Source organism: Drosophila yakuba, chromosome 3L (assembly GCF_016746365.2).
Source record: "Drosophila yakuba strain Tai18E2 chromosome 3L, Prin_Dyak_Tai18E2_2.1, whole genome shotgun sequence".
Classification (NCBI taxonomy): domain Eukaryota; kingdom Metazoa; phylum Arthropoda; class Insecta; order Diptera; family Drosophilidae; genus Drosophila; species Drosophila yakuba.
This window is the reverse complement of record NC_052529.2, coordinates 5,472,514-5,498,773: the sequence shown is the minus strand read 5'-3', so window position 1 is coordinate 5,498,773 and position 26,260 is coordinate 5,472,514. Positions and strand designations below refer to the sequence as shown.

At 46.6% G+C, this 26,260-nt stretch overlaps 3 protein-coding genes and 1 long non-coding RNA gene across 4 annotated transcripts; 3 read left to right on the top strand and 1 right to left on the bottom strand.

The window, feature by feature from the left end:
• The first annotated feature begins 2,414 nt into the window (after window positions 1–2,414).
• Window positions 2,415–4,966, top strand: LOC6533019 (fibrous sheath CABYR-binding protein). Its single transcript, XM_039374226.2, has 2 exons — window positions 2,415–2,479; window positions 2,558–4,966. The coding sequence occupies exons 1-2, from the start codon at window positions 2,477–2,479 to the stop codon at window positions 4,814–4,816; spliced, it is 2,262 nt and encodes a 753-aa protein (XP_039230160.1). The 5' UTR covers window positions 2,415–2,476; the 3' UTR covers window positions 4,817–4,966.
• Window positions 4,967–6,111: 1,145 nt separating this feature from the next.
• Window positions 6,112–7,032, bottom strand: LOC120321523. The gene is made up of 2 exons (XR_005561163.1): window positions 6,642–7,032; window positions 6,112–6,571 (listed from the first exon to the last, which is right to left on the bottom strand). It is a non-coding gene; the product is annotated as an uncharacterized LOC120321523 (long non-coding RNA).
• A 7,860-nt stretch (window positions 7,033–14,892) lies between these two features.
• Window positions 14,893–17,354, top strand: LOC6533018. The gene is made up of 2 exons (XM_002093717.4): window positions 14,893–15,250; window positions 16,643–17,354. Exons 1-2 carry the CDS (start codon window positions 15,128–15,130, stop codon window positions 17,009–17,011), a joined length of 492 nt encoding a protein of 163 aa, XP_002093753.1. The 5' UTR covers window positions 14,893–15,127; the 3' UTR covers window positions 17,012–17,354.
• A 4,560-nt stretch (window positions 17,355–21,914) lies between these two features.
• Window positions 21,915–26,249, top strand: LOC6533017. The gene is made up of 2 exons (XM_002093716.4): window positions 21,915–23,085; window positions 23,161–26,249. Exons 1-2 carry the CDS (start codon window positions 22,260–22,262, stop codon window positions 26,247–26,249), a joined length of 3,915 nt encoding a protein of 1,304 aa, XP_002093752.1. The 5' UTR covers window positions 21,915–22,259.
• The last annotated feature ends 11 nt before the right edge of the window (window positions 26,250–26,260 follow it).

The window sequence follows — 26,260 nt, the reverse complement described above, 5'->3', positions numbered from 1 at the left end:
TAATGTGTCATAGGATGTTCATGCTTCACTTCATGCGTTTGGTTCAAAACCAAACCGACAAAAAAAAATACAGTTTAGCTCCCCTAACTCGAACCACCATCTGCCACACTTTAAAATTGAGATTTGTGAAGTCTGGTTGACATGAATATTACTTGGGGTTCTTTTTTGCAACCTGACAACATTTTTTTTATAGAAATATGATTCCAAGAGATGCGTTTTTAAACAAATTAATGTTTTGGAATTGAGTGCAAACAACCATTCCCGTCAGCTTCAATAGATCAACCTATGTTTAAAATTTCGCTATTACTTGTATGTTAATTTACTTACTTACTTTACTAACTTTGATTAAGATTTGTGGGAGATCCACTTACGGCAGCTTGACTGTACTTGCATCCTCATCTCGGTGGTCTGCCACGATTTCACAAGTGGCGATGTGAGTGATTGCGATAAGGACGTAGTTGTCCGGGATCGGGAGTGTTTCATTCATATTTTGGCCCCTTTATGACGGCGATAGTTCCCCTAGCAACTGCAGACGAAGTCAGAAACCCAAAGCAGGCAAAATTTATGGTTGTTTACAGCAGATTGCACACCCCATTTGCTTTGTTTTGCACTCGCTGCCACTTGACACACATTTTGGGGCACAAACTCAAGATGGCTATATGGCGATGGCGATGGCGATGACGATGACTCTTGAAAAACCCAAAAAACTTACGCAGTTTTGTCTCTTTAATTAGTCCAAGGCCGCGGGGTGCGGTGCCCCCCCGTAACGGGGAGGGAATATATTCGTAAGACCCTCAGGAGTACCAAAGTGAAAGTGCCCCAACATCATATGCATGATTTGTGCAAAAGTTTCCCCAGCCAGCTCCGGCTCCTGCTCCTCCTCCTGCTCCTCCCCCTGCTCCTCCTCCTGCTCCTCCTCCTGGTACCGCCTCCTGTTCGTCCTTTTCCTGCCGCCAGCAAGCTTGTTTTGCCAAGTTTATGAATTTCATAGCCAAAGTTTTTCGGCAGCACATAACATGCTCCCAACTTGTAAGCTGCTGCGCTGTTTTCTCGTCTTCGTCCTTTCGCGTGCAGCATATTTTCGGCGAAATCTTTGACATCCTGGTCGCAAGGAGCAGTTAACGTGAAGCGGGTCGCAGGATACACAGTTTATTATTACTAGTTCTACGGACCGTGTAATTCGACCATTGAGCAATTAGCCATTAAGCTAACAAGATGGGTTTTCGATGGGGAAATGCTATACTCTTTAGATATATACGAAAAATATTACCATAATGTTAAAAGGAATGCTACATAGTTAGTAAGTATTTATTACAGAAATCTTAACCATACTCAGGTTCTTCTGTACTTCTATCAAACCAATGCGTATGTTATTAAAATAAAACCTTAGAGATTTATTAAGTTTCGAATCATATTTAAATTACTGCTTTAATGAAAAAACCTATTGATTAAAAAATAATTTATAATTAACCTCATAAAAATTCCGAACTCCGATAAGCCGTTGACAATGCAGCCTCCCACACTCCAAAGACCAATTAATTGAAATGAAATCCTGTATGAATCACAAAACGGAACAAATTAAAACCAATTCGAAAACCTATCAGCGAAACCCATTAAACAAATACGTCGTGCTGCCCGTGCGACCTTTTGCCAACCATCAATCTTGAGCGGTTCATTGAACTCCAAAACCGAGTAGTACGCAAATTACCGATAGCCACTTGAGAAATTAACGTTCGAAACTATTAATAAATGACCATACCTATACGTAAGCGTACGCTGCCATTAAAATAAACACCATTGAAAACGATTGTGATTTTGCATTAGATCTTGTTAAGATCACCGATGCTCGCTCTTGACCGTGAAGCCATATCTTAAGCTATGCCAATAGCCATCGACTCCGATCGAAGTGGCGAACGACAAACGAAAGCGAAACGCGGAGCATTTAGTTCCGCACTGGGCAACTCCTATGCACTGTGGGATAATTATCTTGTAAGTTGGAGTTTGAAATACATATGTGTTCACCTTCTGTTTCCCTTCTGATATTATGATAACAGCATGATCAGGATGCTCAGAAACCAATGTTCGGATATGGTCAACAAAAAGCTGTAGTACTTCTATCAGTTTTCCCAACACCTCGATTTTCAAACACTATTGTACATTTTACCCACTGTGCAAACCGGCTTCCAGCCAGCCTATCTCCACGTGAAAACAAAGTTGGGAGATGATGACGGTGACGGTGAGGGGGGCTCTTGAGGGCTCGAGTGGCGCATGTTGGGTCTTTGGCCAGATTCATTGCTTTGTTACCGATTTGGAGTCGGTTTCCGCCGCTGTTTGCCGGCAAACAGAGCGCCGATCATTGTTTGAATGGAAGCTGGCAAACATTGGAGCGTATAAATATGCGGACAAATTGCGACGATTAATCATTCGACCCATAGATTCCATCGTCAAAGCAATTAGCTTGGAGATCTATAGCAAGATGGTGAATATTCCAGCAGCTAGGATACCTTCCCACCAGGATTACTTCATCTAACACTTCATTTTTATATTCACTTTCCAGAAACTTTTCTTAGCCTGCATCTTTATTGCCGCCGCGACGGCTGCAGTGATTCCTGTCGAACAAGCCAGGCACCGTCGTGACGTCTCCGAGATCGTGAACGAGTACATCCCGCCGGCGGAGGAAGTTGGCGCCGAGTTGGCCCAAGACCCCGCCGCCCTGGGAGATGATGGATACCGCTACAAGACCGTGCGCCGATTGAAGCTCCGTCATCGTCGTGATGTTTCCGAGATTGCCAACGAATACCTGCCCCCCACTGAGGATGCCGCCACCGAAGCCCCCATTGAGGAAGCTCCAGTTGAGGAAGCCAGCCAGGACTCCGCCGTCCTTGCCGCCGATGGATACCAGTACAAGACCGTTCGCCGATTGAAGCTCCGTCATCGTCGTGATGTTTCCGAGATCGCCAACGAATACCTGCCCCCCACTGAGGAGGTTGTTGCTGATGCCCCAGTTGAGGAGGTTCCAGATGAGGAAGCCAGCCAGGACTCCGCTGTCCTTGCCGCCGATGGATACCAGTACAAGACCGTTCGCCGATTGAAGCTCCGTCATCGTCGTGATGTTTCTGAGATCGCCAACGAATACCTGCCCCCCACTGAGGAGGTTGTTGCTGATGCCCCAGTTGAGGAAGCTCCAGTTGAGGAAGCTCCAGTTGAGGAAGCCAGCCAGGACTCCGCCGTCCTTGCCGCCGATGGATACCAGTACAAGACCGTGCGTCGTCTCAAGTACCGCCAGCGTCGTGATGTTTCCGAGATCGCCAACGAATACCTGCCCCCCACTGAGGAGGTTGTTGCAGATGCCCCAGTTGAGGAAGCTCCAGTTGAGGAAGCCAGCCAGGACTCCGCTGTCCTTGCCGCCGATGGATACCAGTACAAGACCGTTCGCCGATTGAAGCTCCGTCATCGTCGGGATGTTTCCGAGATCGCCAACGAATACCTGCCCCCCACTGAGGATGCCGCCACCGAAGCCCCCATTGAGGAAGCTCCAGTGGAGGAGGCCAGCCAGGACTCCGCCGTCCTTGCCGCCGATGGATACCAGTACAAGACTGTGCGTCGCCTGAAGTACCGCCAGCGTCGTGATGTTTCCGAGATCGCCAACGAATACCTGCCCCCCACTGAGGAGGTTGTTGCAGATGCCCCAGTTGAGGAAGCTCCAGTTGAGGAAGCTCCAGTTGAGGAAGCCAGCCAGGACTCCGCCGTCCTTGCCGCCGATGGATACCAGTACAAGACTGTCCGTCGCCTGAAGTACCGCCAGCGTCGTGATGTTTCCGAGATCGCCAACGAATACCTGCCCCCCACTGAGGAGGTTGTTGCTGATGCCCCAGTTGAGGAGGTTCCAGTGGAGGAGGCCAGCCAGGACTCCGCCGTCCTTGCCGCCGATGGTTACCAGTACAAGACCGTGCGCCGATTGAAGCTCCGTCATCGTCGTGATGTTTCCGAGATCGCCAACGAATACCTGCCCCCCACTGAGGAGGTTGTTGCTGATGCCCCAGTTGAGGAGGTTCCAGTGGAGGAGGCCAGCCAGGACTCCGCCGTCCTTGCCGCCGATGGATACCAGTACAAGACCGTGCGTCGTCTCAAGTACCGCCAGCGTCGTGATGTTTCCGAGATCGCCAACGAATACCTGCCCCCCACTGAGGATGCCGCCACCGAAGCCCCCATCGAGGAAGCTCCAGTGGAGGAGGCCAGCCAGGACTCCGCCGTCCTTGCCGCCGATGGATACCAGTACAAGACCGTGCGTCGTCTCAAGTACCGCCAGCGTCGTGATGTTTCCGAGATCGCCAACGAATACCTGCCCCCCACTGAGGAGGTTGTTGCTGATGCCCCAGTTGAGGAGGTTCCAGTGGAGGAGGCCAGCCAGGACTCCGCCGTCCTTGCCGCCGATGGATACCAGTACAAGACCGTGCGTCGCCTGAAGTACCGCCAGCGTCGGGATGTTTCCGAGATCGCCAACGAATACCTGCCCCCTTCCGAGGAGGTTGTCACCGAGACTCCTTTGGAGGTGGCTCCAGTTGAGGAAGCTTCTCAGGATTCTGCTGTTTTGGCTGCCGATGGTTACCAGTACAAGACCGTGCGTCGCCTGAAGTACCGCCAGCGCCGCGATGTCTCCGAGATTGCCAGCGACTACCTGCCCCCCGTTGAGGAGACGGTGGTGGCTGATGCGCCCGTCGAGGAAGTGTCCCAGGACTCCGCCGTCCTTGGCGACGAGGGCTACCGGTACAAGACCGTGCGCCGTCTGAAGCTGCGTCATCGCCGTGCCCTGTAAGTGCGGATGACTGCGAATACACCTGTACCTGAACTACACGTTCGCGACTTGATCCTCTCACCCCCACCAACCACTACTAGGCCGTAAGTTTTGCTATTATTTAACGATTGAAATCAACGAATAAATCCAACGAAAATTGTTATACCATAACCCACCTCTGTATGTGTATGTCCAAACTCTGGTGAGCCCAACCCCAAGGGCCACGCACCTGTTGGGAATGGGACTTGGACTCGATTCCATAAATTGTGTACCTTTTCGCTTAGTTATGACAGCAACAGTTAAGCTCGTGGCTCAGCGCACAAGAACGCAATTATCCAAAAGCGAAGGGGGCAAGGACAATGGCGATGGTGAAGGGTCAGCGGGTTGGTCAGGACTCGAACCGGGATCCTGTATTTTGTCCCGGGTCCTGGCACCTTCCCCGCAGCCAGGCGCAACTTCGGCGAACTCTAACAAATACTTTAAGCTATGCTTTTGAAGATGTTAATCTCATGTCAAGTCCACTTTACACACAACGTTAAGGGTTTGCCCTGGCCTGCCATGCCCATCTCAGCCCATTTATCCCTGCGCTGAAAGAAAATTCAGCTGGTTTTAGTAGAAAGCACATTCATAACAAATTCCCAAAAGTCATGTAAGGTACAATTTGGGAATGCTGTCGCTCAGTGTGCCCGACCACCAGGAACAAAGTCACCCATTGATTTGTGATGGTGTGTGTGTGGGTGTGGGTCCTTGTTTGGTGTTGGCAGCAGCAGGAAAAAAAGTTGTTAAGTTAAAAGGCATTTGAACCGCAGCGAGCCAAGGATTTCGGTCAGCGCTCCTTTCTGGGATCTAACAACTTCCTTTGCACGCGCCTCCAACAGCAGGGTTGACCAAAAAAGGGGAAGGACTCGGTGCTGGGACCGTTGGACAGACCAACTAATAATAATTTATCGATCCCCTAGCCCCCTAGTGTTCACATACATACGTGGGTCGCCCTATGATTTATGGCAGCCAGGGACTTGAGTGGGCGGTTCCAAGAGAGCCGGAGATCCCGGGGTGGGACGATGGGCGGAGCTGGCAGGACCTGCTGGCAGAGTCCAAGGTGCCAGACTGGCGGCCAGCGCAGTGCCAAATTGGTTTAATGTGTGGTTAGACAACTTATTTAACGTTTTCAAGTGGTTAGCGCCCACACAATCTCCCAGTCAGATGTGGAGTAGGGACAGTCAGTCAGCGATTCGGGCACTCAGGTGGCCCGGCTCACATGGCCCGCGGCCAGGAGTAGAAACTACACTAGAAACAATTTATTACACCTTTTTAAGTTAGGTTCCAAATGAATAAAGATTGCGATTTTCATTAGGTAAAAGCAAAAAAATATCTATGTATAAGAAATATATAATAAACATATTCCATTAATATAAGACATTAAAAACTTCTTTGAAAGATCTTTCGTCTTTTTTTTCGTCTGCATTTCGTTTGGTTGCGTTTTTGTTTGTTATTTCCACATAAATCATGCAATGCCGTTATTTACTCTTTTGTTGAGCGGCAAACTGGTTACGTATGCCACTATCTGCGGTATCTACAAGTGCACAAGCCCCCAGGCCAACGCCTCCACTCTTCGAGGGAATGGGCATTCGAATCGGAGTCGAGCATAAATCAGTTGAAGCCATTTTGTAAGCACGCCATCAAGGCAAAATTATGACATCATTAAAACAATTATCTGCGCTAAATTATACGATCTGATAAGTTGAGACAAGACCCATACCGCCGATATAGTTTCGCCTTTTTTGGGGCGAGGGGGGAGGAAAATCGCATAAAAATTTTATGAATTATTTCAAATATTTTCAATTACCAAGGGTTCAAGCCGTAGCGAAAGCTGCGGAGGACCGCATAAATAGATTTATGCTCCACTCGAGCATGGCACATTAACAGGACATTCCAAGGAGCAGCAGTCAGTAATGAAAGTGAAATTATGGCTTTCGACCCTGACCCGATGGCAACTGCCTCAAATTTTAGCTTGATTAAAATTCAAAAAGTCCCCGGTCACATGCTCGACCATAATTTATCACTTAATGGCCTCTCATTATTGAAGTGGGTGTAATTTGTTGATCCAACTGTCGAGCTCCAAAATCAAATCCCGCTGCTGATTAGCTTGGCTCCCCCTTTCGGCAAATATAACGATTCCAGAGCTGCGGATAAAATTTCTAGATAGCAAGATAATGACATCAACTACACAGGGAACTTAAAATCGGAATTTATAATGCTTTCTAATTATTTATAGTCTTTAAGTACAAATGTACTACTGTAACATTTATGATATATGAAATTATGAAATTTGTAAGAATGAAAATGAAATATAAATTCTGTGTATGCTATTGAGTCCCATTTTTTGCGGTGCAGGGACGTGGACATGGCCATATCTATCTGTGTGGTAAACATGGTGCAGCAACTTTATGACCACAATATAATTTATTCAATGCCATTTCGGTGGCCAAGGAGGAGAAAGCAAGACAAGCAATTGACATTTTTGTGACTTTTGAAAACTATAAAATGTGCAGCCCGGAACATGGAGCACGGAGCATGGAGCATGGAGAATGGAGAATGGAACATGGCAACTGGCAAATAGGATATAGCGGAGCCGAAGCAAGACCATAATGATGACGGGCATAAAGACCGCACAACAGACAGCTATATACGACTATACTATATACATACATATAAGAAGAGCCCGGCTGAGCTGGGCATAAAAATAACCCCGACACAGAGCGTAGTTGTTGGGCGAAATAATAAAGTTGCGCTTGATTATGTGTTGGCATCGGACACAAAGAAGTAAATACAAATACGCCGGCAACTAGACTAAAATTGTCAGGACTTACAGGACATTACACGTCCGCCCACGAGGATCTGATGGCCACAGGACCTCGGCCATTTGTCCAGCTCGTCAACACGGCAACACAAGCAGCCAGCCACAAGCAGCAACAACATCAACATCAACATGAAAGGAGTGGAAGAAACGAAGGAGCGTATGCCGGATATCCTTTTTGACATGTCATTAAATTTTATACACACAATAATTTTTCACAATTTGCTTTATGGCCATTTTAAGAGTCTGTTCCGTGTTCCGTGTATCGTGTTGAAAGTTCTCCACACGCCCACAAAAACATCGACACCATCGACAAAGGTTGAGATAAAGATATAGACACATATCTCATACTGGCCACATACGTCAAGTTTCCTTGGAGGGTGCCGGTGAACATGATGGATGGACAGATGGACAGGGGCCAACTGCTTGGGGTCAACAAAATAAGATGGAATTGATATAAAATTGGTGTGGAATATTCAATCACTCTGGGTGAGCTTATGTTGCGACTCAAGAGCTCTGCCCAGAGCTTGGTAAAATTGAAAATTATTTGTACATCCTTAATGAATTGATGTAGTGCTGTGCATAAATAATAAGGGAAAAGGCTTGCTTCACTCTCAACCGTTTATTGTTAGCATTTTGGCTAAAGCTAATCAAAATAATTGCTTTTCGGTCACAAGATTGCAGTTTATTCTGTCACACCGGAAAAATATATGAACTTTATGAGAATGACTGATTGCACAAATAAATGTAAAGTGTTTTATTTCTAAACAATTTAGTATTCCAAAAGGGGTTTAAGGCTTTGCTTGGCATTAAACGGAAAGCAGAGCTCCCAATTGTTTTACGCCAATGAAACGCACCGTATTATTATTCGCAATCATCTTTCGGAAGGCAAACAACAAACCGCAGAACGATTATGGCAGCTACTCTCTACGGCCATAAGCTCCGATTGCGGGCCCACAAAGGATCCAAAGGCAGAAGGATCCGCATCCAAAGGACACTTGGCTGTGCCGTATAATTTTACGGTCATTAAGTATTATTTCAAAATCGAACCAAGTCCGACTAAGCCATTGTTTGCTTGTGTCCGGTATTTCTAGATTGCTGAAATTATAGCTTTTATTATGATACACTGATGGGGAGGTCAAGTGCCGGTGTTGTTAAATTGACTTAAGGTGGAATTAAAGAGCACCGAAACGATTTGAGCTGAATCGATATTGGAGCAATCGCAGGGCGAAAAAGCATTCAACCCAAACAGATAGATACTCGGATTCGACACACACACAAAATGCAAAGTGAACTTGAAACAACTTCAATGTGGAACATTCGAACGAACTGCAGTTCACGGCTTATAGCCGCCCTGCCCCTCTGTCATCCAGCTAGTTAGCCATATGTGGTTGTCAACCAAAGCCAAGTCACTCTCTGGCAATAAAGGAAATCTTCTTACAAAACATTCGCTTAAGTTTATTCAAACAAACTTAGATAACACTCGAAGAATAAGGAGACTGAGCCCCGAAGATGGAGCACAATGGCCATGGATGGGGCACAAATGCGGAGACATCCGGAACAAGGAGCATGGAGCAGGGAGCAGGGAGCAGAGACAAAGGAGCCACCAATCAGTCAGGCGGAATAAGCATCACCGCACGAGTCCTCGAACTTTTCCTCGTCCTTTTGCCCATTCCAATACCCTCCAATTACAATGTCTTTTGTTTTATATATGTGACTAGTCACACTTCTAAAAACTAAGTCTATATAGGTAGGGAAATAGCTTTCATAAAAATAACACAAAAGGTTTATTTAATAATTCTAGCTATTATAATATTATCAATTGAGGTTTATTGAGCTTTTGCTTGTCCAAACTTGCATTCTAGATAGAAAAGTTTTCAGTGTACACAAAAAGCAGGAAAGGCAGTCTAAACGCTTACTTTCTCTCCCATTTCGTTGGCCGTTTTTGGCCATTTTGTGTCTGCTACGTTGGCTCAGATTAAATGTATGACCGAGGAGCAGTTCAAAACCATGATTACACTTCAATCTATTTTCTCCTCCGGTCGCCTGTCTCCATTTTGTTTTATGTCTCCGCGTGCGAGTGGGTGTGTGTTTCGCATGTGTGTGTCCGTGTTTCTACCAGAAGAGCGAAAAAAAAAAAGAAAAAAGGATTCTGTTGAGAAAAATGCGTTTCAAAGACATATAAAATGTTCGGGGGGATATTGGATATAAACCATTGAATTTAATCAAAAAGGATTTAGGTCTGTGTTCAGCGGCAGGATATGTGCGTGGGCCACAATGGGTTACTTCGGCTTGACCTTGCGCCTTGAAAAATCGCGCACTCTGCCACGTGCCACCCCCTCAAGCCACCCACTCTGAGCCACCCACTGCCGCGATTCCGAGCGAAAGTGGTCATAAAAGTAGTGGAGTAGTAAAAGTAAGTTGTCGGAGCCAGGACATCATGTCCTGATAGCGAAAAGGTTGCTCAATTGCTGCCCGAAATAGTTCGTGTTATTATTATTCAAATTGGGGGCAAGCGGGTCTAAGCATTTGAGTGCTCGAACAATTTGGAGTAAGTACCAGTGTCAGAGGTAAAAACATTTTATGATGCTGTATACCCTGGAGAATTAATACAAGGAACTGGCATGAATATACATATGTTTTAAAATAAAACTAAAATGCGCCAAAAAACACGCTTTGCTTTAAAGCCAAAAGAGATTTAGAAAAGAAACTTTCACATTACAAAGTCATTACTAAATGTTTAACAGCATAGTTTCACACAATTATACCATTGTTTTAAAAGCTCTACAGATGCTGGCAACACACACCGAGCACACTTGTTCACCTTGACTTCTGCCCCCAATTCGCCGAGTGCTCTTGGGCTTAGAGTGAAAAGCCGACGCCGCCAGACGGATGACCCATGTGACCCCCGTCCAGCTCCCAGGTTTTTAGCTTCCGGGGGTTGCAGACGCCATTTGCCATTTTAAATGCAGCACAAAAAACGCTTAGAGCACTTTGCCTGGCAAATACATAATTAAGTTATTAGGACAACAACGAAAGCACTGCAAGCTAACGGAATTATCTAAGCAGAGGCCGGGGGAAGCGGATGCGGCTGCCTGCAGGGGATGATGGAGCGGGGTTGCAATGCTTAAAGGAGCAGGGGATGGCAGGACCAACCAGGGGCAAGGTTAGCAGCCCGGGCATCCTGTCTGGCCAACCACCAGCGGGCACACCACGGATCAGGACGAAGGACGAAGGACGCAGGACGCAGGAAGAGGGGAAATCTGGCGAGCGGTGAGTGCGTTAACAAATTCGTTAACCGTTTGCCAACCAACGCTCAACCCAAAGCCAAAAACGCAGCCGGCGGCTTCATCGAGATACACTTGAAAAATATATCTATTCTTCAGTAGAAATAAGCACACTTACTACTAATATTTTAGAAATTAAATGTGATTAATCAGTATTATTTAAGTAATTTTTGAGTTAACTATATAAGAGTTTGTCTATAAACTATATTTATATTATTAAAACAAATAGAAGTTAGAAGATAACGTTTTTATAATAGCACTCAACAAACCAAACAAACACAAACAAAAATGCTCTATATAAAAATTACTATTAAATTACTTTTTAATACAATCAAAAATGCACTATATAATTTATATTCCTTCCTTCGAGTAGTATTGTTTATAAATGTAAAATAATTATAGTTCTCTTAATTTAATATGCTGTTCCCTTACATTTTTTTTTGGCCACTCTGCCTTCCATTTTCCCTCAGTATGGCTGACAAAAGTTGAAGAGTTATATTTCCTATGGGCGGTAACCAGGACCGCCCCTTTATGCACACACACACTTACACACAGTCGCAGAACGGGCGGCGATTGCTCAGACGTTATAATTTGTAATCACGCTGAGTGCAGCGGCGGCCCGAAAACCGGGAGGGGATGCTGTACGCTCGACCAGGACGAGATGGCAACCAGGACGAGGCGAGGATGTGGATGTGGCTATGGATGTGGATGTGGATGTGAAAGGGGATCTGCATGGGATGGGCATCCAGCAAGTGGTTGTTGACTGCCGGATGCTTAGCAAGGTCTTAGCTGTTATTACGCTCATGTGTCACTTTTGCAGGACCAAATGCGTGTGTCTGCATCCTCTCGCCGTCTCTTTCGCTCCATTTTCATCTGTGTTTGTGTGTGTGTGTGTGCTCATATTTTATTCAGCATCTGGTGGTTATCCAAGTGCTGCCCTCTCGCTCGCACTTGCTGGCCACTGTGGATTTTTTTGACGTCTGCAGACATTTTGCCAAGTTAATCTCCGGTTTGTTTTCCTGATAATGGGTTCGTCAACGGTACTTTGTGATGTCCTTTCTTTCTGTCTGACTGTCTGTCTGCTCCAACTGTGTGTGTGTGTGTGCGAGTGTGCTTGTGTTTGTGAGTATATCTATATTAACATTTGCATAAATGCAGTTGTAGTCGTGAGTGAGCATTCTCCTTTTTTTCACTGTCTGTCTGATGGACTCTATGCCTTTGGTCCTTGTTTTTCGGCTTCGTATTTACCCTGTCAAGTGGTAAAACAAGTGAGAGTGATAATAAAGGCTTACGCAAATTGGGTGGCTTATAAATACCCTAGTGTAATACTATAAACTTTTTTTCGAAAACCGAAAAAGTAGGGATAGCCTTAGTTAGCTATGTTTATTAGCAGCACAAAACTGTCTTTATTTTAGCTGTGCGGCCATTTTTGGTCAAGTTATGGAAAAAACTTCGATTGAAAATATCCGATTTTTTACAAAAATTTTTTTTTTCGATTTTTTGATAAAAAATAATCCGTTTTTTTTCGATAGCAGTCAAATTAATTGTCCAAAACTGGAATGCCATACCTCGTTAAATTCGTAACAAAATTCCCTATCGATCCATGTACATACTTTAAAATGCTAATTTTTGGCCATTTTTCGCAAATTTTGATGATGGTACCCCTTATCGAAAATGCAAAAATTTGTCAAATTTTTTTTTTCCGAAAACCGAAAAAGTAGGGATAGCCTTAGTTAGCTATGTTTATTAGCAGCACAAAACAGTCTTTATTTCAGCTGTGCGGCTATTTTTGGCCAAGTTATGGCGAAAATCGGTTTTGTTATCTTCTAGACAACTTTTTGAAAAGTATAATCATTTCTGTGCCACCTCAGACTCATACGCGATTTGTCAGTCAAATATGCCCTGCATGACTTGATACCCTAGGAACACCCCTCGCAGCGGTGCCCTAAAATGGTGTTGCGTAGCAGCCACGCCCACAAGTTTGAACTCGTATCCGCCCCCAAATTAATCAAGCGGCTGTTGCAATTTTCTCGCAACTCCAACGAGGGTTATGCGTGATGTGGATGTGGGCAACTCCTAGTGCGGTTCAATCAGCTGCAATCTGCTTCATCAGGATCAGCATCACCACTGGACAGCGCCACACCCACCACGTGCAGGTGACAAGGGCAGAATCCACATCCACAAGGTCTGGACGGAGCACCTGTGTCGCCTGGGAGCTGAATCCTTCACAGGTGTCCTGGCCAGAACACGCTCTGCCTGCTGGTGGCAGATTTTCACAAGCTCAATTAGGGCAGCAGCACTCTAACCGGATTGAAATCCGGATTGCGATTGGGTGGTGCTGGTGGCGTTGGTGGTGGTGGTGGTGGTGGTCCGAGAACACTGTTTTTGGCTATAATGGGGCCAAAAAAGAAACCGTTTAAATTAATTGCAGTTTTAAGCAGATTGAAGGTTGTTAAACAGCGAGCCAACGAGCTTACAATCCGCAGTTGGCTTCGAAGTTTTCCCACCCGCTGCACGCACATTGCACCGCCCGCACACACTGCACTTAAGATGATAATCATGTTTACGTGGCGCAAGTTAAATTGCTAACGTAATGGACTAACAGCAGGTGAGGACGACTCAACGATAGAAGGATTCACGGAGCAGGACCTGGAGCTGGGAGCTCAAAGTGCATGGCGAAAAAGTGCTACATGAAATTTAAGCTGGAAATTGTTTTAAAATTACCACTTGAAAATATGACTTGCAGCAGTTAAGCTGAAATGTTATAAAAGTTGTGTAACCAAAATTTCAGAAAAATTATTACTATTGGTAAGATGTAGTCCGCATTTTCGCTCAGTGACCCAGCTGTTCTGGAGCTCATGCGTGCGCTGTCAGCGGCACATTTTGGGCTCTTTCAAGTGGCCAACAACCTGGATGGAGACCAGAAAGAGACCATTTGCTTGGTCTTGCCACCGAGTGGAGCAGGGATTGAATTGGCAGCTGGAAGGATGGCGGATCGCAACGCTCCTGTGTGGTGTGCGCTTCATTGGACAACTGAATATGCAAATTGAATTGAGCGTATTATCGACAAGAATGAGGCGGAGGTGAGCGGCGGTAAGGTGGGCGTGGCCCTTGCAGGTGAGCAGCCTCGACTTGGCCATCAACATAATCGCTCAAGCCAAGGGCTTTGGACGGGATTGCTATGGCAATGGCGATGGCGATGGCGATGACGATGGCTATGACGTTGCCGAGATGGGATCGGTGCCCAGTGGGCCAAGATGGTGGCAAATGGTGCACAAAATTAAAATTTTAATGGCTAACAGCTGATGCTTGTTTGGCTTTCAGCAGAATGGGTTGTGGAAGGGAACTTGGATAAGCACGAGGATGGGGATGAAGCTGGGCCAAAGAAAAGCACTATTAAAGCCAAGCCAGCGAGCAGCTCTAAAATCATTGCGGCTTGCATATGAATACGGTAACTGCTGCATACTTCTTGGCTGCATTCAGAAGGCAAGTATTGCATAATTTTAGGATAGAAAAAAGGGGAAAGCATGGCTGCTAAATAGCATTGCCTGCTTCTAGGATGCATCATAAATCTGAAATGCCTTTTACATATCTACTGTTTCTCCAAGGTTTCATCCATTTCGTTTCGTTTTATAATTAATATGGATTCTTATCCAAAAACAAATAATGTCAATATCAAATAAGTCCAGGTGGCTAGTAAAAATTGGTTACCTCGGTCAGCACGGACATCACGGACACAACGGATACAACGGACACAACGGACACAACGGACACAACGGAAACAACGGACACAGCGGACACTACGGACTATGGTTTTTGAGTGGCTATCAGTTGTGGAACTGCAGCAATTGTTCTGCGAGTGTGTGTTAGTTGAGTGCCCACATACCCATACTCATACACTCAAGTGCCCAGCTGATTGACGCACGTAAACAACGTGCTCATTGAGAGAAGAGGCTTCAGTCAACGGCGAGCGCTCTTCGCGAGCGGAATTCCGCGGAAATATATAGAGGAAAACAAAGGCTGCGAACGAGAGAGTACAGAAAACAAATAAACAACAAAAAATACAAAACACAAATTAGTGCTATGTAAAAGTCCGAAAACGAACCGAAAATTGTGTCGACAAGTGTCGCCGGCGGTGGGCACAAAAAAAAAATAAATAAAAACATTCAGGGCATCTCAGATGCCGCGATGACAGAGCCAATTAGTGCGGCGGTGCAGCGGCGGAGGCAACTGCTCCACAGCGTGGAAAGTTTGCGCGGTCGTGTTCGTCAAGTGCTAAAATGTGTTATTAATCAGCATATTGAGTTTCTGGTAATTGATCGACGAACTTCCTCCCTTTTGACTCTGCAACACCTGTCCAAATTGTTTTTACCATACAAGCGTAATCCACTTGGCCGCAGAGTGTTACACTTTTGTTGTTGCTCGAAAGTGCTGCAATCGCACTGACAGATTCTATATCTGGTGTATGTGCAACTGGGTCTCTGTGTGTATAATTTTCCTCTTATCTGGCCTTTGTGCCACTTTTGTTATCGCCCCATCGCTTTCAAAATGTTATCTGTGCTTTCACAAACACTTTCTGTTCACATTGGCTTTAACGCTAAAAATAGCTCCATTGTTTGGATACAAAAATTAAAAATAATTTTAAAGTATAAAGTCAGTTAGTGGCAGCTTTATTAAAAAAAAATAATCTGTACATATGTATGGAATATATGTTCAACTAGTCGTATACGCAATGTTTGGAAGGGAACGCTACATTTGTGCGCTACATATGATTTCCTTAGTGAATGTTTGTCATGAATTCTTAACATTTAGCTCATTGAGAGTTGACCATCTATATCTGTTAACCCCTTTTAGCCCTTGCGAGATATGTATTATTGCCATTTCTACTGCCATTTCACCTGCTATCACCTGTTGTTTAACACTTTGCGACCGGCAACTCTGTTAACAGCTGCAGCAGCGATTTGGAACATGTTAATGCAATTATAGCCAGTTATTGGGAACGAAATGTTAGAACGTCGTGTCAGGGGGGGGTGGGGATGCGAGGTGCGAGGTGGGGGTTATTGGGGGCTGCAGTGATTACTGGCACCGCTAATTAGACAATGTCGGTTCGGCCATAGGCAAACGAGCGGGTTCGCAATGAGTAGCACAGTCATGGCCAGATGAGTAAGTACAAAGTTATATTCATATTCAGCTTTCTGCCTAAGATAATTAAGCAATATTTAATGTCTACCTAAAGCTGCAGATAAATATACAAGTACAATCATTCTGAACTATTTAATCTTTGAATATTGTTAATCGTTCTGAACCTTAAATAATAGAGATAGAAATCTCTTCAACCTTTGATTTTTACTTTTGAGAACTACTTTTTTAATGAAGGGTGTTTGAGGTAGGCTTCACTGTTCCCTCCGTGGAAACATGCACCCAACATGAGCTCAGTTGGCCGTGTTCCTAGGCTTAATTTGGCACTAATAGAGACGCTAGTGATGAGGCCTTTGGAAAGATATTAGAGCTGAAATCCGAGCCAACATCGCGAATAAGAGGGGGGCATCGGAACGGATGGGTGGGTGGATAGCTCAGCCAGAGGGAAAGTAAGGCTATCAGTGACCGTAACGTCGTCACTGTCATTGTGTCATTGGATACCGCAGTGCAAATCGAGCAAAATAAGCGATTTCCAGCTAATCCAATTTCCAATCCACCTCGCAGGTGCTCGAATCCGATGTGGCCGCTCTGCTGGACGAGGTGCGTGAATTCAACGACGACCACGAGGAGATGAGGCGTCTGGACAGGATGATCGAGGCTCTGAGGGACTACAGCGGACCGACGATATGCCACGAGTGGCCCTATCCCCTCATCTTCAAAGGCACAATCGACGAGGCACACGTCGCACAAATACTCAATGCCAGCGAACTGGATCTGGATGCGAAGTTGGTTAAGCTTTCCGAGGGGAGAAACTGCATCCATGTGGAATCCGATGTGGTCACAGCTCAAAGGCGCTCCAGATTGCTGTGGTTCTCGCGGAGAAGAAGGGGCAAACGAGCTGAGTGCTTAAAGGATCCCAATGCAGTAGTTTAAGCTTATCTCAGAGATTTAAACTAGTCCGAAATGTATGTGAACAAAGTATTGTAGCCCAAGCTGTAATCTGCCATTACAAACGAGCCGAAATGCAATCATAATAGTTACATAATAGTTGATTATAGTATATTTAGGAAAGACTACAGTAAGATGTCATTAAGGTTTTGAACCGGCAAAGCTTCTTAAGTTAATGTAAAGTATATTTTCACATCTTTTAGCATTTACGATTTATTGAAAAAGTAAAAAGCCATTTGCCATTTAATAACATTTTCCATTTGCCATTTAATAACATTTTCCATGTAATCTAATAAGTGTTTAATAAAGCGATTTTACTTGACTTCAAGAAGCGCAGGAATTAATTGAAAGTCTATATTACTCAAACCAATTATTTAATTATCCGAAAGATAATATTTTTGCACCGCCTCTAACCGAATACATCAGGGTACCCAGTAAACGATATACTTGGGCAGCATAAATGTTCATTTCTGGTTGTTTCATTTACTGCGGTCGCCTGCGAAGACTAAATTTCGATATTAGTCCCCACCGCAAACATCATGCATTCATGATATTTGCGGTGGGGCTGCACATTGATTTTGACAGACGCACAGAAAGCACAACGGCAGGCACAGCGGCAAACTTCTGAGGTGAATGTGACATTTTGGGGAATTTCCCGCTCCCGAATTCCAAATAGCGTTCTCCACTGGTCAGCCGCAAGAAGTTACCGCACCTAATTAAAACGATTTCACACGCAGTTTCTTAAAGGCTCGAAAGCAAAAGTGCAAACAACAAGTGCTCTTTTGTGATGTTTTTGCATTACACACTGTCGCTGCTATATTAATTATAAATAAAACCAAAAGAGACAGGTCCAGAAACAATAATAAAACGCGTTTCACTTCCCATCAGCGAGTGTGTGTGCGTGTGTGTGCGTATGTGGGTAAATTATTCATAACGGTATTATCAGCTTTTCTGCGCTCTGCCGTCTGATTAAATTGCTCGACCATCGCTGGGAAAAGTCCAAGGATGCCCGGGATGCTGGGTGGGTTGGGTGGCAAAGGTTGCGGGTTGGATGAAAGTGGCGGACAGTTGGCAAGCTTATCATGAGACCCTCGCATCTACAGTGGACGGTAAGGCACTAGAAGAGATTCCAGAAACATCCAGAGATTACAAATAACCCAAACACACATAACAAAAGAGAGTTTCGCTTGTTTACTCATTCCAAAATGAACAAATACTGAATAATATAAGAGATATTAAGGCCTCTTTATCACTTACAATTATCTACTCTATAACTACTTTAGTAGCAGATTTCTTCGGTATAAATACGATAGATGTTTCTTGTCTTAATTGACCCTATTTTAATGACTTAGACTGTGCCTAATAAGCGAGGTGTCCGTTTCTGTGTGGGTGTTCGTAAGCTGGCATTCTTTGTCTGTGCGTCGTGCGCGCAATTTATCAACTCGACCGGCTATCTGTCCCGCCCGTGTGCTGTCCTTGTCTCTCGCTTGTCCCTTGTCCCTGTCCCCTGTCCCCTTCCCCTTCCCTCCACCGACACCCCTGCGTCTGACCCATTCGGCCTGTGGTCAGGGACAATTGCAGCAGAGCGCTGTAATTATTAAAAAGTAAATAACAACAGCCACCGCACAGCGACAGCAGCAACAATCGCGATAATGAGCACAAGTGCAACAATGCACTTAGAATAATACCATTCAAAATGATAGCAATTAAGTACATTTTCAATAAAAAAAACTAAATTCAAGTTACTTACCTCTAGTATGTTTAACTAGCAGATATCTTTCAACATTGTGAATCTATAGGGTCTCTTTTTAGACCTCTTATCTTTTGTGGCCAGCTTAGATTTTTCTGCCAGTGCATCCCAGTGAAAATGAGAGTGAAACTGTTGCAGAAGACTGGCGCAGGCACAAAGGAAAGGCCAAAGGTTGAACACTGCACTATCGAGCGCTGCTTTCTGCCCGATTCCCACTGCACTCTTTATCTAGAACAGCGGCGGTACACTGAGTGTGGACATTTTCCATTTTCGACCCGCGAAAGCCTGCAAAATTAATGGCCAGCAAGGATGTCAATGGCGGCCACCACAGCATCAGTAAACAGCGGCGCAGCGGGACGGACAGGACATCAGGACATCAATGTTAACAAAGCCCCGAGTGCAGCAGAAATCGCAGCATGCAACAGCTTTGATAAACCTTGAAAGCGCCAGCAATCGGTACTCAACGAGTGGTGTTTACATTCTGCAAGCCATTTGCATTCATAGCTTGTTAAAAGCTGCTTAATTCTACTGTTAATTCTACAGTTGTTGATAAGTCATTAATACCATTGATATAAGCTGTAATTGAAATCAGAGAAGTTGAACCTGGCTACCATGTCGTATGAGCAATATTTTTCGCGAGCTTTGACAACACGTCGTATGCTTGATTTGGAGTAACATAAGATGAGAGTTTGGTAAACATTTTATAAGAAATAAAAACATTGCATACCTGCACTTTTGAAGGATTTTCGCACACTCTTCGCGGTAAGTTTTCCTCCACTTGTTGCCCACTGCTGAAAAGTTCAACGCCCGGCGACGAGGCTAATAACTGGATTCGAGTGTGATGGCAGGTGAAAATCCGAGGGTGGGAAATGAAGCTTTTGCACCTGGTCGCTGTGCCAATCAACGGCTCAGTTATTGTCCGTATCGCCAGGTGGCAAAGGAGCCTTTCTTTCCTGGCGAAGCTCCTCTCATAAATGCCAGCGCACGCACACTCTTCGATTTTTGTTGCTGCCGCCGCCGACTGGCATCAATTAAATTCGAATTGTTGCAGTGTCTTCGATTCGGTTGCCCGTCTCTTTCGCACTCGCCTACAGCACAGCGGGCAATTTGCCAGGCGACGAATATCCCTCTTTGCCTCTCGCTCTTTTGCTCCTTAATTGCTTAGGTGTGTGTGCACTGGGAAAAATAAAGTGTTCGAAGGAAAATAAAAACGTAACAGTTGCTTAAGTGTAAATTAATCAAGACAAAAGAATAGTAGCTCGATTACATTTTTGCAATCATGAGTTTTCTTTTCTCGTACATTCCAGTTCCCCCATTTTCCTTCAGTGTACCTTTCACCGTCTTTCTCTGTCTCGCCTGCGGTTGGCGCTTAACTTTTGCATATTTCGCAACAACATTACGGCCAGAACAACGAGTGCGGCTCAGCAGGCACGTGAATCCATTACGATGGCAGGCAATTATGTGCGTGTTCCCCCCGCTCTGCCCCACTGTAGCCGCTCCACTGTCCTTTGCCTGATAGTTGGGGCCATACGCAAATCAAAACAGTTTCCATCAGCAACAACAAAGCCAGCCAGCCACCCAGCCATCCAGTCAGCCAACCGGGCGCAGTAATAACAACAACAAGAGCTATGAAAAGCCACGAAATGGGTTTTTAATGCAAACGACTTTCCCTTCAATTGCACACGGCCAAGGTGAATGCTGAGGGCGCTAGCCGAGAAAAACCAGCAAAAGTGGGGCCCAGACCACGAAAAGAAATTTCCTGGCCTCTGCGAAAATCTTTAAACGAGTTTTCTGGAAAAGGATCAGCAGTTGGGTTGAAAACTGCGCTCTATATGAGTTCACTTCGAAAGGAGCTCAATGCAGTGATAATTAAAAACCCTTTGGATTCAAATTAAAACAAAAATACAGAAACCCTTTTAAAGCACAAAGGATGTACAAAATGTGAATGCATTTAAAGGAATTTGAGTCTTAATTGACCTAAAATACAGAACACCAAGTCCCTGTCCCATAAAATAAACCGCATTTAGCGGGTAATCACGTAAGTTATGAGCTTCGATTGGGAATCCCCATGGACTCCTTCGTGTGCGGTGTACCGCCATTTTGCCAAGAAATCCAATGTTTTGGTATGTTTAGAAGCGCAAGTCGTGGCAGCAACAAGCCGAATGGGTGTGCAACTTGTCTGCCCGCCTGTCGCTCCACCTTTCCGACTGTCAGTCAGTTGGCCAGGTGGGTCGACAGTCGTCCTGGCCTGGCTGTTTTGGGCCTCGAATTGGCCCAAAAGAGCTTTAATAACGCAAATCACGCGGGAGCGAGTGGGACGGCGAGTGAGCGGAACAGGGACAGCAAGTGTCTTCCAAATGCACCGCATATAAGTGTTCTATGGCAACCGCGCCAGGCCAAAAACCGTGAATGTATAACCCGAATAAACAAACTAATAAAATGGGCTCACATGCCCGAGCCAGCCAGCCAGCCAGCCGAGTCCACGAATCCTGGCTCAGAGCTGCCACGGAGGCGACCAACAACACTCGAGGAGCACACAAATACCATACTTTTATCTATATATCTATATATCTATAAAGCTATACCCTCTGTACCGCAGAAGACTGAATACACCAATCGACAAAAACAAAAATCAAAAAAAAAAAAAATTCACCAAAAATCAACGAGAACTGAAGGGAAAAGCAGCTCAAGTGGAGCAGTCGCTCCCAATTCCATTCGAGGCACTCCCACTGTATCTATTTGTGTGTCCCCAAAAAGAACCAAACTAATCCATAATCCGTCGTCCGGAGAGCTGAATGCAATTGCAAATTAGATAACCAGGACTGGTTTTTCGTCATTTCTGGGATTTACACATAAAACTGGGTGAGCGAATTTCAATTACTGCAAGGCAGTTGTAATTAAATGCCTTTTTTTCGGTTTTAAATTCGCAAAATGGAACACAACCCATTGGATTATGTGAGGTTCGTTCTCATGCAGTTCTGAGAGCATACAGACAATTTTTGGATTTAATCATAAAATTCTTTTATGGTTTTGAATGTTCAGAAAATATTAGTTAAATCTTTAAATTCCAATATTGTGAATTTCTAAGGGGATTGCAAAAAACGACATGTAAAAGGTGTTTAATCTCGAATTATTCTAATCATCTATCAAAGGATTACTATTTACTTATACTTTCACTTGTTTATTAAATGTATCTGTTTAACAGGTTCTACAGGGATTGCAGATTATGCAACGGAAATAGAGTAATCATCGTAAGGAGCATCTTAAATTCCCGTAACTATGTCCGCAGCTCTCCAGGAGTCGCTTGCCCGCATCGAACTATTATGAAACTCGAAGGTGGAAGGTGCCACACGCACGGCAACGGGCCAGGGGCAGGGGCAAGGGCAGGGCCAGGTGCCAGTCCAGGTGCAAGGCCAGGAGCCACCAAGGACGAAGCCAGCGACATCGGCGGCAACTCATGCCAGGCGCCGCCAGCTGATCTCCATGGCCAAATGCCGCGGTCGCTCCATACTCAACGATGAAACGCCCACAACGGAGGCAGCCTGCCCGGCTCCTGCTCCTGCTGCGACTCCGGCTGCAGCGAATCCCTCGCCACAGCCCCAACAACAATTACAACAACAACAACAACAACAGAACTACTTACCTCAAACATCTTTGCTGAAAATCGAACCGTTCGTTCCTAGTTTTAATCAAAGACTACGCCGGCGTCCTATTGGTCGCTCCCATAGCACCTTAAGCCACAACGTCATCCCCAAGCGACCAGTGCCGCAGCAGCAGCAGCAGCAACAGCAGCAAATCCAACAGCAATCGGAGCTGCAAGTTGGCCAGCAGCAACAATTGAAGCGAGGCTATGCCGCCGCAGCTCAAATCCGCCAACAGCAGCAGCAACAGCAACGGAATCTACCACGTGGCGTTGGCATCCAGCGACAGCGTTCCAAGTCCACATCCTCCTCGGCGGCCTCCAATAGCTGTCGTCCAGCCACAGCGGCCGTAACGCCTAATACATTGGTGGGCAGTGCAGGCGGAACTCTGGTGAGTGGAGCCATCGTCACGCCGCAACCAAATGGCATCTGTCGCATCCAGAGATTGCCCAAGGAGCGCGAGGAGCTGCCCGATCGAATCAACTACGACAAGAGAGGGCTCACGGCTATTCCCATCTTTGAGCAGGAGCCCAATCTTCGACTGCTGTCGCTCCAGCACAACCTGATCAACACGTTCCACATACCCAAGGAGCTGACTCCGCCGCCTCCACCAGTGCCTCCTATTGCCGTGGCCACGCCAAGGGAGAGTAACAATAACAAGCTGGGTGGTTTGTATCCTGGAAATCAAGGATTTATATAACAGCGCTTAGAACTCCACTTGATATTCTATTTTTCTTCCTTAGAATATAGCAACGGTAATGGAAACAAGGAAGGAGGACGCTCTGGATTGCGTGGCCATCATCCAGGCAGACTCACCCGTGCCATGACCAATGCAGGCGGCAATTCCCATCGCCTGTCGCCCAAGTCCGGCGGTAGTCCTGGTTCAGGCAGTCCACTGACCACGCAGGCACTGGCCATCAACGGCGGAACAGCAGCAGGACGTTCCAAGTTGGCGAAACGAGGCTACAACTACGGACAGGCACAATTGACGCCTCCGCCGGCGCTACGCATGCGCTACGGATTGGAGAAATCCAAGAGCTTCGTGAGCAGCAGCCTGCAGGCTATGAAGCATCAGCAACAGCTCATCCAACGGAGGGCATTGCTCAAGGCAACCAGAGCCGGCGGAGTGGGTGTGCCGGGTGGAGCTGGCAGTAATCTGCTCCAGAGCTGCGATGAGGGCAGTGCCTTGCACAGTAGCAATCTCTCGCTGTGCGGCGGATGCGGTGAAGAGGAGGAGTCTCCCAGTGTGATGACCACCATTTCTGCCCTGGAGCAGCTGAGCATCAAGAACAAGCAGTTGAGCTTAAGTGCCAGCTATGGAATCATCTTTCAGCAGCTGGTGTTTCTGGATCTCTATGATAATCAGATCGAGAGGATAGCGAATCTGGATGGACTACCTTCGCTTTCGGTGCTGCTGCTGGGCAAGAACAGGATTACGGATATTGGTGGTCTGTCCTCGTTGAAGGATACGCTTAGAGTGTTGGATCTGCATGGCAATAAACTCACCAGTCTGGGTAGTCGCATCAACTGCCTGCAGCAACTGAAATCATTAAATCTGGCGGGCAATCAAATTCGCCAGATAAATCAGCAGGATTTTCTCGGTCTGCGCTGCCTGAGGGAGTTGAATCTCAAGCGGAACAAGCTGCGGCGGATCAATGGATTCCAGCACCTGGTGGCACTGGAAAGGCTTTGGCTATGCCACAACGATCTGCACAGGGTTGATGATATGGCCAGTATAGCTCGGGCCACCCGCCTTCTGGAAGTTACAATCGAGAACAATCCTGTTTCCCTGGCCGGCGATTGTGTATCCTTCTTGGTTTCGTACCTTCCACTGCTGCAAACCCTTAGTCAGATGCCCATCACGGAGCAGGTGCGTCGGGCCGCCCTTGCATGGCGCCAGCACAAGGAACAGGCTCAAGCTGCTCCTGGAAGCTCCGAGGCGTATCACAACATCCGGCGAGAAGAGGTCATATCCAATGCCAGGACCAACTGGGAACTTTTGCGTTCCCAACAGACGGTGGTGGGTCGTCCCAAGAGCCGACTGACCAGCGAGCTGGCCAAGATCAATGAGTCCAACGAAGGTCCCGCAGGCGAGGAGGGGGAGACCGAGTCGGAGGAGTCGCAGCAGCCCAAGGAACTGATAGATGAATTGCAGGCGCTGATTAAACTGCCGCCGATTGCAAAGGATCTGAGGAATCCACACGAAGAGGATGGCGCCTCCTCGGAGGCCTCTAGTCTAGGACCCAATGTTGACTCCTGCTCCAGCTGTTATAGCTCGGATAATGAGGACGGCGGTGCTAAAAATAAACCACAGACGCCGCAAATTGATGAAAACTCCAACAAGGTGGGCTTGACGGAAAAGCCATCATCATCGCCAGTTCCAGTTGCAAGCCCATCCCCCGAAGTTACTAAAGTGACGCCGCCAGCGCCGGTCTCATCTTCACCTTCGCCACCAGCACTGACCTTGACGCCACCAGCTGCACCAGGAACTCCAGTGCCCGGCGCCACGTCGCCATCACCATCAACAACCATAATTGCCACCTTGCCTGTACCCGCCACTGCATCCTGCAATACAAGTCGCCCGACCAGCAGCAAACAGCGTTCCCGTCATGCGCCCATCACACAATTGGGCCTACAGATTAACCAGAGAGGTGGAGCAGGTGCCTCTTCCAAGCGGTACATGGCAGGCAGTCTCGTGCGGGCACAAACCGTGAGCAGCAGCACCAGTAACAGCAGCAGTTCCAATAGTGCGGGTCGCGGAAAGACCACCAACAATGGATTAAACTTGGTGGCAACCCAAGCAAAGGCGGCAACAAATGGAACCAACCAATCTTCAGCAGGAACGGGAGCCGGAACAGGAAGCTCCACCACAACAGCAGCCACCGCTGCAGGAGCAGCTGCGACTCCGAACGCAGCCATAACAGTATCCAAGCCCAGCGCCGCTGAACGGGAAAGGGAACAAGGTGGCGATTATCTGATTGAGATATGTGGAAGGTACCTTAACATCTACGGCCAGGGAGCGCTCCGTTTCATCGATAAGCAGTGGAATCCGGCCAAGGCGAATGATGTGCACACGCTGAACTTCAGTTACATTAACTTCAACAGCATCGTATGTGTGCTGGGCAGGATTAAGCTGCGATTCCCTCACGCCGAGCACTATGTTTTCCGGGAAACAAATATCTCCTGCCTGGGTCAACTCAATGGATTGGCTGAGCTCCAGGGACTCAGCAGCTTACTGATCGATGCCGAGGGCAATGGCATTACGCTGAAGGAATCCTGGCGAGCGTACGCCATCTACAGGCTATCACACTGGGGATTGAAGCAGCTAAATGGTCAGGAGGTAACCGAAGCTGAAGTAGAGGCTGCGAATGCCATGTACGTTGGACTCTCTGACCTGGTGCTGTGGTCCATGCCCGAGGTGATGCTGCAACCTCTGCTGGCGAGACTGCGTCTGGATGAAACCTGCACGGCCAGCAAACTTTCTCCGAAAGAGTGGCTTCTACGGCCGGACAACAAGTCCCTGCGCCTCGTGGTGGGTAAAGAGGCACTCCAGTGGAAGAAAAACGCTGGAGGTGGAGCAGGAACTTCCACCTCAATGAACCTGAATCAAGCGACGGAAGCGGGAAGCACTGCCATGGCGCCCAGTGTCCGAGATCGAGGGCGACAGCACTTTGCCCTTCTGCTGGAAAACACCTGCAACGCCGTGGAGAAGCTGCACAAACTGGAAACTCTGTGGCCAAGCATGCTTCTTGATATCGTCCGGAATACGCTGCTGGATTACGCCCAGCTAGATGTCTACCTGCGGAATCTCATGTGCGAGTTGATGAAGTGAGGGGCCGTTTC